Consider the following 13905-nt stretch of genomic DNA (forward strand, 5'->3'; position numbering starts at 1 on the left):
CCTTAGCTGTGATTACAACCTGATTTGTGTCACTGGGACATTTAAAGATAAAACGTGGACCTCATTTAAAACTTGCAGGATACTTTTTTTCTACTTTAAAATAAATAAACACAAGTTTCCAAAGAGGTAAACATAGGTCACACGCCATGTGACCCACTGTGTTCGTCACACAGACAGGGCCCTACTAAAACAGGAAACTACTCAGCATTTACTCAGTTCTTGTCAGAAAGAAGCAGCGACAGTGTCTGTGCTGTGAAGCTGAGCAGCATCAATTGAGGTAAATTTCAACAATCATTCCTTTTTGTTTTTACAATATTAACTTATTTGGCTTTCTATAAATTGCACACTGTTATAAAACCAAGAACCTATAAGTTATTGTTAAGTTAAAGATGACTGGGGTGTTTCGAGTGTCAAAACGGCAACTATAACCTGAATGCTCCTTTGATGTTGTCTGCATCACTCGCTCTATTCTAAGTCTCGTATGTGTGTGAGAGCCTGTGCACATTCATGGACATGTACGTTTTTTTCTGGTAAAGCATGACGGCATCTTCCAGCAACGCTGTAATCTTCTGTTATAGAGCAGTCAGGACGACATCCTTGGACCCATAGTCTGTTCACGAGTTTTATCAAATCCATTGATGGCAGGTCTATTCCAAGGATAAAGTAAGAAAGGCTCGCAAGTATGTAAGGCATTCATTCCCCCGGTGGAGGCCAACCATGATGTAACATGAGTGTACATAATCTAGAATATGCACATGTGAGAGCAAGTTATTATTTTTCTTTTAGAGACGGACGTTCCCTCAGCGGAAATTTCTGAAATCGCACTTTTCTTGTGAAACACGATCGACAAGAGGCTCAGACGACACATACTTACGTGCCAGCCAGTCGGTTTAGAAGCTTCTGAAGTTCCAGCACCACTGTATTCGTTCAAAGTGCTTTACCTCTGTCAGCAGATCTAAATTTACAGGACAATAAATTATTGAGGCTCTGGATTTCTGGCGCACACTTTGGGGCCTGCCAAAGACTAAATATTTTTAAGGTCTGTGTTGTAATGTGGCTTTAACTTAGCTTCACATATACACCTACACCAATACCAAATGTTGTTCATTTGATAATTATGGGAATATGCTTTCAGCCTTGGCTGTTTTACACTCAGAGGTCATTTATAATATAACATTTATCATATAAATTGTGCCTAGTTAAAATTAAACATGAGTCTAACTAGGTGTTAAAATACATAGAATAACCATGGTGTATATTCTGATCACAATTTAGGTCTTGAGGCTCCATTAATGGGGGGTTTACTCATATTAGTAGAAATATAAGGTGTTGCTTTGGAAATATCAACATGCAGGGATACACAGTCAGAACCAGATGTTCACAAACATTTTATAAAGAAGACCCCTAACTACTTTTCTAACATTAAAAAGACAAAACGCTTTCCGTTTTATCTCAATTAGGATTCTTTTAGTTATTTGCAAACTGCAAGAATACTGCCAAATTTTACCCTCTTTTATTATTTTCTTCTAAATGGGAGGTTTACGTGAAAGATCACTTGCACGAATGGTTTGCAAATGTTCAAGGCGTTCCCCCTGCAGATATCAGCCATGATGCAACATGAGAGGCAAAATCTAGAATATGATTATAGTTTGTCTTCAAACAATTTTGGCAAAAGCCCAAATTATTCTAAAAAATCACCCTTGTTGTGATTTTAGCCTCAGATAGGGTAATTCCCAGCATTAGGCCTAAAAGGGGAGCGACTTTTGGTGTGTAGTTGAAGACATTAATTGGTTCAGGAAGCATGCAGTTACTGTGTTACAGAGGTGAACATAGAAGAAAAGCAAAAGTCCTGGTGAAAATGCAGGTTGAAGATGGTAGAGGCGTCAATACCCACAGTGAAAGGAGTTATTATGCACTGTGATGCGTTGAATAGTCACACAGAGAGAAAAAAGCCTTTACTCCCAAAGTAACTATTTTGACATACGAAAAAGGGGAGGACGATTGGAAACCAGAGAAAAACGACCAATTGAGAAGTTCTTGAGTGGCGGGCGTCTTGTCGAGAGGGAGATTTGCTGCAGGAGGGACCGGTGCATCATGAGGAAAGAAGATTGCGTGAAAATAACGAAACATCTGAGGACATCAGCCAGAACGTTCAAGCATCAGCAAAAATGACTTGTTCAATTAAATAATGAGCAAATGAATTTGTGTGTTTGAGGCATTCTTTGTGGTCATGTGGTCAGAGTACAAATACAAGGGGAGAATTTGGATGAGTTCGACGTACCGCTTCCCTTTTCCCCTCAACCCGTTTGTCACATCATTGTGGGAACTCGGCCAGACCGGCCTGGGGGCTGCCGTTCCTACCAGACACTTGGTAGGATATGAATACTCACTGAGCTCATCTCTGGACCGGTGACTCATGGCAGCACACAGTATAATCCCCACAGAAAGGACACATTACTAAGCCACTAGTCCAACTCTTCCATCTAAACCGAATGCCTTTTATTCCTAGCTGCAACCCTACTGTCAGATCTAATCCTGAGTAACTCGAACGTATAAACATTAAGATCCCGCTTCGCTGTAAATTTCATCTTTATCCCCGTTTCTCTGCAGTACGTAGTTTAAACAGCGCAACCCAAATCAGTACTTTTCCTCTGCGGAGACAGCTGTCAGATTGAACCTGGCACATCAAGGTAAACTTTTCATCCGTCTGACAAGAAGGCACTTGACTTTGTTATTGTTTATGGAGAGAAAGCTGGAGTCAAGTTCGCTGGCGAGGGGAGAGACACAGGAGTTCCAGCTACGGCCCCAGGAGGGAGAGCATAACTCAGATGTGTTTGTACTTCCCTAATTCCTTTTGATTTAGCAGAAAACAGCATGCCAAGCTCCAGCGCGCAAAAAATCCTCCAAAGCCTGAGCTCCTCTGTCTCACCTTGCTGACTTTCACAAACCTTCACCCCATGCTGCCCTCTGCGTAAGGTCTGTGTTTTTTTTTTTTTTCTGCCAAAATTGTGAAAATTAGGTTTGTTCTGTCAGCAGCAGCAGCCTGTCTGGTTGGGCTATAAGCAGAAACACTAAAGTCCCTAAGAAGCTTAGCTTTAACACTGGCTTTGGCATAAACACTGAGGCTGTTTTCACGAGCGTTTGAAGACGTAGCACTTCGCAACAGCTTTCCTTAAGTCTAATAGTTTCAATTCCGACAGGGATTTTCCTGATTTGTTTGCTTGTTCATTAGTATTAATGGGGTCACCTGAATCAACTGCGACTTTCTCCACCCAGGATTAGTAAAAAAAAAAAAAAAAAAAAAAAAAAATTGTCAGAAAGCAATGGATTGTGTTTGTTTTAGAACATAATTTCTGACTTTTAGGAGCAGATTGTAATTTCTCAGATGTCGTTGAGGGATGAAAATAATCCCAAATCTGATGATAGCGAGTTCAAAGCTGCTATAAATGGACCAGCAAAAATTGGGCAGGGGGCAAGGATGGTTGTAGGAGGAGAAATTTGTGTCTGTGCGAGCGTGCATGCGTGTGTGTGTGTGTGGCTGAGCACTCAGCATTCTGCCTCACACATATGGTTCATATTTAGGCCATGATGCTGAGCCAATGGACAAGTTGGCACCGTTTTCTTGGTTCTTGGTTCTACATTCCCAGCTTTTTTCTCACATTTTAACCTTAGAAGAACTTCACAAGGGGCATGGATGCAAGTGAAAGGGGTATTTAAATATGCATTTGTTTTATAACATGCGCCAATGAATGACTGAACTTCTTTTAATATCAATGACATTTGCTCCTAACGCTGCTTTGCCTTGTTTGTCACCCTTGCTATGATTCTTGCTGTCCGTACCTTGGCATCTCAGCCGTTTTTATGTTCTCACAATTGTTGTGGTCTATCTATTTTGTTGCTAGAAGATGAAGCCACAAAAAAACACATTTAATTACATTTGTCTCTTTTTATATGGCTGGTTAGATGAGGTAATGATATAAGCATAATGCCTTGCAGAAATTACTTTTTTCCCCCTTTTTTTTCTTTTACATTTTATCACCATAAAACCACAAAATGTAATGTATTTTAATGGATTATGGTCTGATAAACCAAAACAATATAGCATATAATTGCAGGGGATCTCTGATTTCTTTTACCAACACATCTGAAAATTAGCCCCCTTTAGTAAAATCCATCTGTCTGTAATTTTAGCTCAGTTTAAGTATATTTGCTCTTTTAGGGCCTCAGAGAATTTGGAGATAATATTAATGTACAAACAGCATCATAGAGACCAAGGAAAACTAAGACTGCAGCACATTACGCTCTGCACAACATCCCCACAGTGACATATGGTAGTGGCAGCATCATGCTTTAGAGATGTTTTTGTTCAGCTCGGAAGGTGGCAATTCAAAAAAATGAAAACATGTTAAAGACTGTAAATCAAGGCTAAAATTACATAATCCTGGCATGAAATATGTTCATGTTTTAGTCCAGACCAGAATCCTTTTGAGACTTTTCTGCCTCCTTCTCTCTGAACACTTAAAAATGAACATTCACAGAATCTCTCCATCCCACCTGGCTGAGGTTGAACCATTATTGCAAAGCACATTGGACATAATTTCAGTCTGTAAATGTGTCAAGCTGCAAGATACACACAAGACTTTCTGCTACAACAGCGAAAAATAAATGCATGCTGTGGATTTTTCCGCTCACTTTTTTCTGTCCCTTAACAATAACGAGCCACTATCTGATTCTACGTAATGAAACCCTGATAAAATTCCCAATGTCCCAATGTTTCAATATTATAGGAGTATAGAGAAAAGCTATTTATATTCTAAATATTTAATGCATTTATATGTTAGTCATCACCTTTTGTGTTATTTAATAATTTCCCTTAATGCATTTTATATTCCAGATCAGCTCAAGATCGTCACATCAGCAGCGTCATCACTCCTCTAGCTCACCTTTCTCCTTCCGTCCTTTTAAGCATCTCGATCTTCGCCAAACCCTGTAACCTCTGCTTCCACCCAATGAGGGAGGGGAGCTGTCCGCGGCGAGCCCTCCCTCATCTTTTTCTCTCTCCTCCTCTCCCCCTCAACTCGGACTCTATCCACCGTGTGCTAATAAAGGAGAGCATCCGACCCAGCGTAGAGTCCCGCAGCAGACTGGGGGAGCGGCCACTTCAACTCTGCAAACTTTGACTCCTGCCCTTACTCTCAACGCACTGTCCCAGCTTCTGGTATAAGGACAAAACAGCAGGATCAGACCAAGGGGGGGAATTGAGAGCAGCAGGGGCGAAACCGGCTTCCCTTGTGCCCCCCTCCCCGCCCCGCTTCGTCAGGTAAGGCTCCGGGTTGGCAGCCAGAAGCTCTCAGTGGAGGGTCTGGTGCGCACATGGCACCGCAAACGCGCTCCTCTATCTGCTGACAGCCGCACAACACGGGAATCACACTCTGGATAATGAGGCCTTCCAACTTTTTTAACTCCATAACTCACAACAAAACTTAACAAGCTCTCACATCTGGAATAAGGATTTATCTCTCCGTCCCCTTCTTTACCGGTGGAGGGGGTGGGGGGTAAGAAAAAAGAAAAAAAAAAAAAAGACAGGAGCCATGCTGGGTTTAAGCAGGATTCTCGGCCTCCGTGCAGCTCGGATTCACCGCGGTGGTTCTCCGGGAGCCGGACTCTCACCCGGGCCTTCTTCGTGTCAGAACCAAGGTGCCAGCTCAAGGATGTACTGTGCGTGTCTGCTGCTGTTGCTGCTCGTCACGCCTCGCGTGGACTCTTCTTGGTGGTGAGTGCGCATCCATCACACAGACCTATTCTTATCACCCATATGATTCTTTGGAGCCGTTTGGGTTTTTTTTTTCATTCCTGAGACAGACAATTAGATAATTATCTATATATCACAATTGTTCTTATCTTAATTTTCAAAAGATACTATGTCTCAAAGCCCTAAGAGGGATAAATTGCATTGGAATGAATTTAAATAACCACGTGTTTAATGTGGTTTAAACACGTGTTAATGTGGTTAAATAAGTCTATTATCTCAGACTCTGATAAACTTGAAGATAATAAGGGATTATTCAAATTTTTATGTTTTTGTTGTTATTATTGTTGTTTTTTTGTCGTTCCTCAACAAGTAATTTAAAATTTATAAGTACGTTTTTTTATATATTTATTATTTTTACACCTGGAAGTATTATTTTACAAGTAAATGGAAGCAAAAACACTCTGAGTGTTTTTAAATCACAATTTCGTCAAATTCTTAATGACGTGTCTCCAAAAATATTAGCCAAGAAACACGCCGGGGTGTGAAAGAAATTATGAGTTTGTGAATGAGATTCGAGCGTTTTTCGAAGGTGAGCCTGCCCGCTTTTCGTGACAGTTTGCTGGCCCTGCCGCGTTGAGCAGTAATAATGATTACGATAATAATACCGGCGCTTTGCTTTGCGCGTAATTTATCTCAGCGTCGTTGGCTAAGCTCGCGCTGCTCAGCTGGAGAGGCAAACTCCGGTCATTAATTCACCAGGTCGCAACCACCTTCTGTATCTGCGTCACACGTAGATGACTTTACCAATGTTGAAGCTTGGACGACGTTACATAAGAGAAAACGTTCGTGTGTGAGAGTAGAGGGAGCGTGTGTGTGTGTGTGTGTGTGTGTGGGGGGGGGGGGGGGGGGGGGGGGGGGGGGTGTCTGTGCTGGAATGTCTAGTTTGTGTTGATTATGGGAGAAGGCATTGTGGAGGGAACAGGTGGTATTCCTTTTTTTATTATTATTTTTATTTTGAGGGATTAGAAGGTCCTGCAGAAAATCATGTTTCTGGCATCTAAAAAAACATAACATTAGTTAAAAATAAATTATATTTTATATAACTTAGTTGTTTTTTTTTGTCATATAAGTTGAGAGATTGAGTACAGTTCTTCTATTTTCTTCATTCAGAATGTAAATGTTTCCAGTTAAATAATTATTAACCTACATTTCCTGCAAATTTGAAGACCGGTCCTCTATTTCTTTTAACAAGTCAATGTATGACTAGTGTGTCAAAACTGTTGTAGGCATGGGCTTGTATTATCTCAGACTCTGATAAACTTGAGTAAAACTACAATAACTTCAAGGTGTCTGATGTATCAAAAAGATAAAACATAGATATATTATATAATCTTAATGATTTGAGTTTAAACAGAAAGCTACAATTATTTATAAAGTTGCTTTTTTGTGAGGTATTTTGAGTGCTATTTTGCTCTGTTCTGATCCAGAGCAACAAAAGTAAAGCAAGCTGGTTGGCTGTTGTCCTCTAGCTGACCTGCAATCAGACTCCTTACAGAAATTGCTTGATTTGCCTCATGGATTACCTATTGTAGTTTCAAGACAGTATTAAATTAGTATGTGTAATGAGTGGTGTTTTTTTTTCATTACATATTTCCAAATTTACAGCAGACTTATTTCAATCATCTTACAAGCAGTGCACAGCTCCCGGAGTGGGAGGGGCAACGCTTCATTATTCTGACACTTTGGCATCAGGATTTTTAACTGTAGAAAAATAAAACTGAAAGTTTTGGTGGTGTTAAAAACTCTGTTGTACATTAGAGCCCAGCCATTCCAACTCTGATCATTTCCTCGAGATCCAGCAATCATAGCTTTATGGCAGTTTTCTGAGTTTGCATAGCTACCAATTTTAGCCCATTGGGATTTTCTTGAAGAGCAATAACTGCATTCAAAATATTTCTTTCTATGCTTCCTGCTGTGAGCAGTCAACAGTTATTTGTATTAGGAGCAGAGGTGATGTGACATGCTTTGCTTGAAAGAACAGTCACTGTTAAAATGTGGTCTGTAACAGTAAGCATTTAGGGTTTGCATTTTAAGTTATCTTTAGGTTTTAGCTTATATTTGCAATTAGCATAACTATTTTCAAAAGTAAACATTAATTAATGTCAATGCACCTGAAGAATGCAGATGCTTAATTTAACGGAATGATTTCCAAAGACGTTTAGCTTTCCAACAAGACAGAGGTGGAAAACTCAAAGAGAATAGAAAAATGTGAGAAAGGCATTAAACATCACAAAACACCTTTCAACTTATAAACAAGTCCACCATGAAACCAGCAAAACTGCCAAACTTTGAAAATGCTTTTGGAGCAAGATGGCAATGCCGCACACTGAAGTCTGTCTCTGCTGCTGAATACACTATAGTGTAGGGTAGAAACGCTACAGTTTCTTTTTAAGCAACCCCTTATGTCTCAGGGTATTTTAGCAACTCGCTTTCTTCTTTTGTGTGGACATCTTCCACACTGAAGAGTGTTGCTGGCACATGTGCATCACATGTGCTCATATTTTGCTACACAATGATTAGATGAAAGTCTGGATTTTTGAGTTTTACAACAGATTTTCACCTTAGGCAAGTAGAAAACAAGTACATTTTAGCCACCAGCCCAATTCTTCACCTTGTGTTTTCCTAGTGCCCTGGTATACTCAGAAGTTTTAACACCATGTTATTTTTGACCTTTGGGTAATGATTTACTGTCCACAAACCCTCCTTTCTCTTAGAGAGCTACACTGAAAAGAAAAAAAAATTAGGTGTGAATTCTGTTACAGCATTTCCTTTGATGGGTGTACAACTCTTCTCCTTCCTCTCTAATCCCACTCAGGGGAGTAGTGAGTCTCTAGATACTACCTTCTTCTCAGCCTTATACAAGAGGGCGATAAAGCTACAAGCTCCCTTGCCTTCCCTGTCTGATCCGTCAACCCCCCCCCTACAGCCATAAGTCTGGAAGATGTCTCATGTACAGACATAAAAAGAGTTCACTTGCCCAGAAAGTTCACTTTGGGCAACCTCAACAAAGTGTCTTGGGAAGATACTGTAAAAGTCTGCTTTATTTGGACATTTGACGACCCTTCTGGTTAGGTAAAAGCAATTAAGCAAAAGGCAGAAGAGAATAAAGTGAATAAAGTTTGACAGGGTTATTGGACTCTGCAGACTTAGAGCTCTGATTTGTGACAACATGATTTTGACTGGGAAATGTTTAAACACACATACACTCACAGGTCTTGTGCGGAGAGGTTAAGTGCTTATTTATTTGGAGAGCGGAGTAAATGGTTTCCACTCCCCTCCTACTCGCAAACCTTAAACTGTTAAGTGTAGTGAACTCTGACTCACAGGGGGCTTGTTTCGGTAGCTTTTCTTCATGCCACTCTCCTCTTTGCGTCCTCTTGAGAACACACATTCAAGTCAAAACTACATGAAGCAGTCAGCTGTGGGACGCCACCAATCGTCGTGTCCTAACCATTTCATAGTGATATTTGAAATGACATGGAAGATTACTGATCGCTTAATGCAGCATCTCTAAACTTTATTATTTCTGGTGCTCTCAGGTACATCGGGGCTCTGGGAGCTCGCGTAATCTGTGACAACATCCCGGGCCTTGTGAACAAACAGCGGCAGCTCTGCCAGCGCCACCCAGACATCATGCAGGCCATTGGCGAGGGCACCAAGGAGTGGATCAGAGAGTGCCAACACCAGTTCAGACATCATCGGTGGAACTGCAGCACACTGGACCGTGATCACACCGTCTTTGGACGTGTCTTGCTCCGGAGTGAGTCTCTTGTGTGTAAAAAAAAAAAAAAATTGCTTGGTGAACCTGAAACCTGCCTTTCTTTGATCTTATATGTTCACCCTTTTTCTGCATTCTCTTGCGTCCTGCAGGGTATACTAAGTTTGCATGGTGGCCCAGTTAGCACAGTTCACATACAGCAAGAAGCCAATGAATTTGAGTCCCAGCTCATTCCTTTCTGCTTGGTGATGGGGTATTTTTCCAGTGCACGCTCTGTTTTGTTTTCTTCCCCTCACACTCCACAAACATGCTAAGTTAACTGAGCTAAGTGGCTATAGCGGATGGATGGATGGATGGATGGATGGATGGATGGATGGATGGATGGATGGATGGATGGATGGATGGATGGATGGATGGATGGATGGATGGATGGANGGATGGATGGATGGATGGATGGATGGATGGATGGATGGATGGATGGATGGATGGATGGATGGATGGATGGATGGATGGATGGATGGATGGATGGATCCAATGTCCTTTGATTCTGCTACAGTCATTGAGCTACCTTTCGTTGCCATGAATAGTTTCAGACTGTAGAGGTGCCTTGACGAGAGAGTCTAGATTTTCAGATCCAGGGTTGGTTCTGTTTTATTGTGCTTGGGAATCAGTATTTTAGCTGAAGTAAATTTTAATTTTGATGATCAGTTTCACCATGGCATTTAGCTCACAGGCCTATGGTTTTACACTCCAACCCACAAGACAGCAGTGGTGCACTTGTTAGCCACTGTCAACTTAAAATAGAGGAGAGAGAAAGATTTCTTACTAAAGGTTCGGTGCTTTTGCCGTCTCGTTCCATTAGAAGAGCCAAATTCTCCACTTCGTTTGGTTTATCACTTAAAGCCTTCTGTTTAAACCTAATTTTTCAAATATGAATTGTGTGGTGGTAAGCATTTTCTATTCATTGTTTTTATAAAAGCAGAGCTGAGCAGCAGGGTCTGAAGATTCGGCAACAAAGAGCTGGTTTCTGCAACCGTGTGGTTTCCAAATGATACACCAAAACTTATCAAGAATTTGATGTGTTTTTTAAAATCATCCATTTGTACATGTGCGGAAGAATTGTTGTTTCAAGTGCACATCACACATATATAGTCTCTCAATAGCACCAGGCAGATTCTAGCTGGTTGATATAAAACTTGAATGTAACTAAAATGACGAGTGTAAAAAAATAAAAATAAGGATGAAGGATTAATAGGTTGATTTTTTTTCTCTTCCCTTCACATCATTTTGACTTACAGTCAGTTTTTGTAGCTTTATTATTGCTCAGGGTAGAAAAGTGTGGTCATGGGACTCCAATGCATATTAACAACCAACAGGAGGTCAGTCAGTTATTTTTATTTCTGTAACGGTCACAGTTTGTAAAGTTTTAAGCAAGTAAGTTGACCTAAATAGGATCAAAACCACAATCAATGAAAAATGGTTAACATAAAACCTTTAGCAAAAATCATACAGTTAAATTGAAATATGTTTTAGATTCCTGTATGTTCATAACTATTTATCTTCATAATTCTGTGATACAGTTACTCATAAAAAAAAATGTAATCCTCTGCGTGACTACAAAACAATTTATTTACAAACACAAAATGAAAGTAGTAAGGCATGAAATTGTTAAAGGCGTGAACAGACTGAATAGATAATCTATTATTCTTTGTTATATCAGAACCATACATGCAAAAGATTCTGAACAGAGTCAGCATCATTTGGAGTTACCACAGAATACGGGTTGCAAATCCAAAGTGCATAGTACTTCTCCTCCAACGATTTGTTTTCCAGCAAGCTCCTTTGCAGCTCTTCAAGATGTTAGATTCAGTTGGAAGGAAAAAAAAAAAAAGAATGTGTCAGTGTCCTTATATCTAGATTTTGACGTCAGTGACTTCCTACAGATTGTTATTGGGCCCGGGCCAACCATCTCAAGCATGTGTGGGGGCCGTCGGAGAACGGCGGAAAGTGAAAGATATGAAGACACTCACCCTGCCTGTACGGCTGCGTGTGTGCGGCAGGGGGAACGGAGGGGTGAGAGGAATAAACAGTAATGTAGATGTAAATATTTAGAGAGATATTCTCACTGTCAGGCAAACAGCACAGTTTTGAAAGATGACCAGAGATGCCCTCGTCACTGTTCTCCCACATGCATCCCGTCTGCATCTTCTGCCCCCAACTCCTCACCTCTGAGAGTAAACGGGACACTTTGGCGAATATACAGTACGAGCGGGTTTGCTCACTGCAGACTACGCTACAATGTTGGCTTAATGCTTGTGTGCTCTTTCCTTTTTTTCTTAAAAAAGTTAAATACTTACATTTTTTTTAGGCTTTTAAAAATACAGAACATAAGTTTAAAAGACAACACAAACACCAAGTGAAGTGAAGGACACACACACACAGATCGACAAATTGCACACTTGGTCAGATATTCAAAGATGCAAAATATATTTTTGGTATGCAGCCAGTGTAAACAGCTGTATAGGGTAGAATATAGGCTCATGAGGCCCCCAAAAATCAAAACCTTATCTTATTTGAACTGGAGATTTTAGATAAGAAGATGACAGATAGGACAAAAATTCAGCTGAGACACATTGCAAGTCAACAATGTTAAAATGAAGGTTTAAACCCTCGGGAGCTGAATGTGTTTTGGAAGTGACATGCAAATCTATTTATTACATGTCTGTATATGATAAAATTACATGAACCCCTGAGAGCTGTGCTAAGGAAATGGGTTGCCTGAATAAAATAAAAATAATTAATCATTCATAAATTCTTGTGTAAATATTAGGTGTTGATTTCTCTTCGCTGCACACGAATAGCTTCCAAGCGGGACAAGAGGAAACGCTCTGTGATCGCAGCGTGTCAGGACGCGTTCACATGAAAATTCACCGTGATTTTAAAACAAACAGCTGAAAATTCAGGTATTATTATTGTCACGTTCCAAAGTACTGGCACTGGGCCACAAAATTTCAAAATTTGCTCGTATGTATGCAATAAACTGAATGGACAAACTTTTCTTAAACGTTTAAGCCTGTTGTAGTTAACAGAGAAAAACTTGCAGCCTTATTTAGGCACTGGAGCTTTTCTGTCATTGTAGAAACCAGCTTTAAATGCTTTTTTTTTATTGTGTTTCAGTTTAAGAGAGTAAAGGTTAACTTTGATCCCTTTGCTACGTTTTAGGCCACTTTGCTCACAGAGACATTGCAAAAAGCAAGCGTGAACGATCACATCATAAAAATTTCCTTTTGTATTTGGCCGCACGATGCATGAGTCATGTCCTGGGGAGCCGGCAAAGAACAGATGAGCGGTGCAATGGTAGATAATGTTCTCATGACATCACCCTGGTGCTGATAAATGGGGTATCACTGTGTCTGTATTTAAACAATTTATGTGAGCAGGGGAGAGCCCCACAGCGAGGATTATTTCCATGATAATATTTAAACAGAGCTGCTCTTTACTCCACATCGGGGCTGATTTACTCTGTCAGCTGCACCTTCATGTCCTCATGACTCACAACAACTCACAACTCTTGTCATGGCAGCGTGTGCATCTCTGGAAGTGTAGCATGTGTCGCGATGCTGTTTTTTTTTTTGGTTTGTTAAGGATTTATTGCATGCTGCGAGTGAATGACCGCGTCACCTGTACTCAGAAACTTCTACATTTGTATCCGTTCCTCTCAGGCAGTCGTGAAGCAGCTTTCGTCTACGCCATCTCCTCAGCGGGAGTCGTGTACGCGCTGACCCGTGCCTGCAGCCAGGGGGAGCTGAAGCTGTGTAACTGCGACCCCCTCCGGCGGGGGCGAGCTAACGATGGGAAAGGAGACTTTGACTGGGGCGGATGCAGCGATAACGTCAACTACGGGATCAAATTTGCCAAAACCTTCATCGATGCCAAAGAGCGACCCATCCGGGACGGTCGGGCACTCATGAACCTCCACAACAACCGCTGTGGCAGAACAGTGAGTGGATGATTTCCATATAAAAGTCATGCGATTTTGATGGTTTAAATAAAATGACTGAATACTAAATAAGTAAAATGTTGATAACTGTTATTTGCTTTGGGCACTTTTGGCTCATGTGCCATATTTTTTACGCATGCAGATACAGCAGGAGCTTGAATTAAAATAAAAATATTTTGAATTTATTGAAAATTTTTAAATAAATATGGGCAAGAGACTGGATTTCTTAAACGTTTAAACATTGTTTTCTTTTTGGGAAATCTTTTGCAATGATGTACCCAAATTAAATCAGAAATAAACAAAACATGAAGCTTCTTTAGCTTCAGCATTGATATGTTTTTTGTTTGGTACACATGAGATGCTTTTTTATAATAT

At 40.5% G+C, this 13905-nt stretch overlaps 1 protein-coding gene across 5 annotated transcripts in view; it reads left to right on the plus strand.

The window, feature by feature from the left end:
• Positions 1-233: 233 nt before the first annotated feature.
• LOC103467401 (protein Wnt-2b) overlaps positions 234-13905 on the plus strand; it is an 18071-nt gene continuing 4399 nt past the window's right edge. Inside the window, exons 1-5 of one of the 5 annotated variants that reach the window (XM_017305611.1) lie at positions 234-277; positions 4895-5320; positions 5629-5773; positions 9352-9572; positions 13253-13530. In XM_017305611.1, coding sequence (XP_017161100.1) covers positions 5712-5773; positions 9352-9572; positions 13253-13530 — 561 coding nt within the window. In that variant the 5' untranslated portion in view covers positions 234-277; positions 4895-5320; positions 5629-5711. Of the gene's footprint in view, positions 278-2488; positions 2691-2812; positions 2977-3369; positions 3710-4894; positions 5774-9351; positions 9573-13252; positions 13531-13905 lie in introns of those variants that run through there. The other 4 variants (XM_008413744.1, XM_008413743.2, XM_008413745.2 and 1 more) reach the window with 4 other exon arrangements.

Source organism: Poecilia reticulata, linkage group LG7 (genome assembly GCF_000633615.1).
Source record: "Poecilia reticulata strain Guanapo linkage group LG7, Guppy_female_1.0+MT, whole genome shotgun sequence".
Lineage (NCBI taxonomy): Eukaryota > Metazoa > Chordata > Actinopteri > Cyprinodontiformes > Poeciliidae > Poecilia > Poecilia reticulata.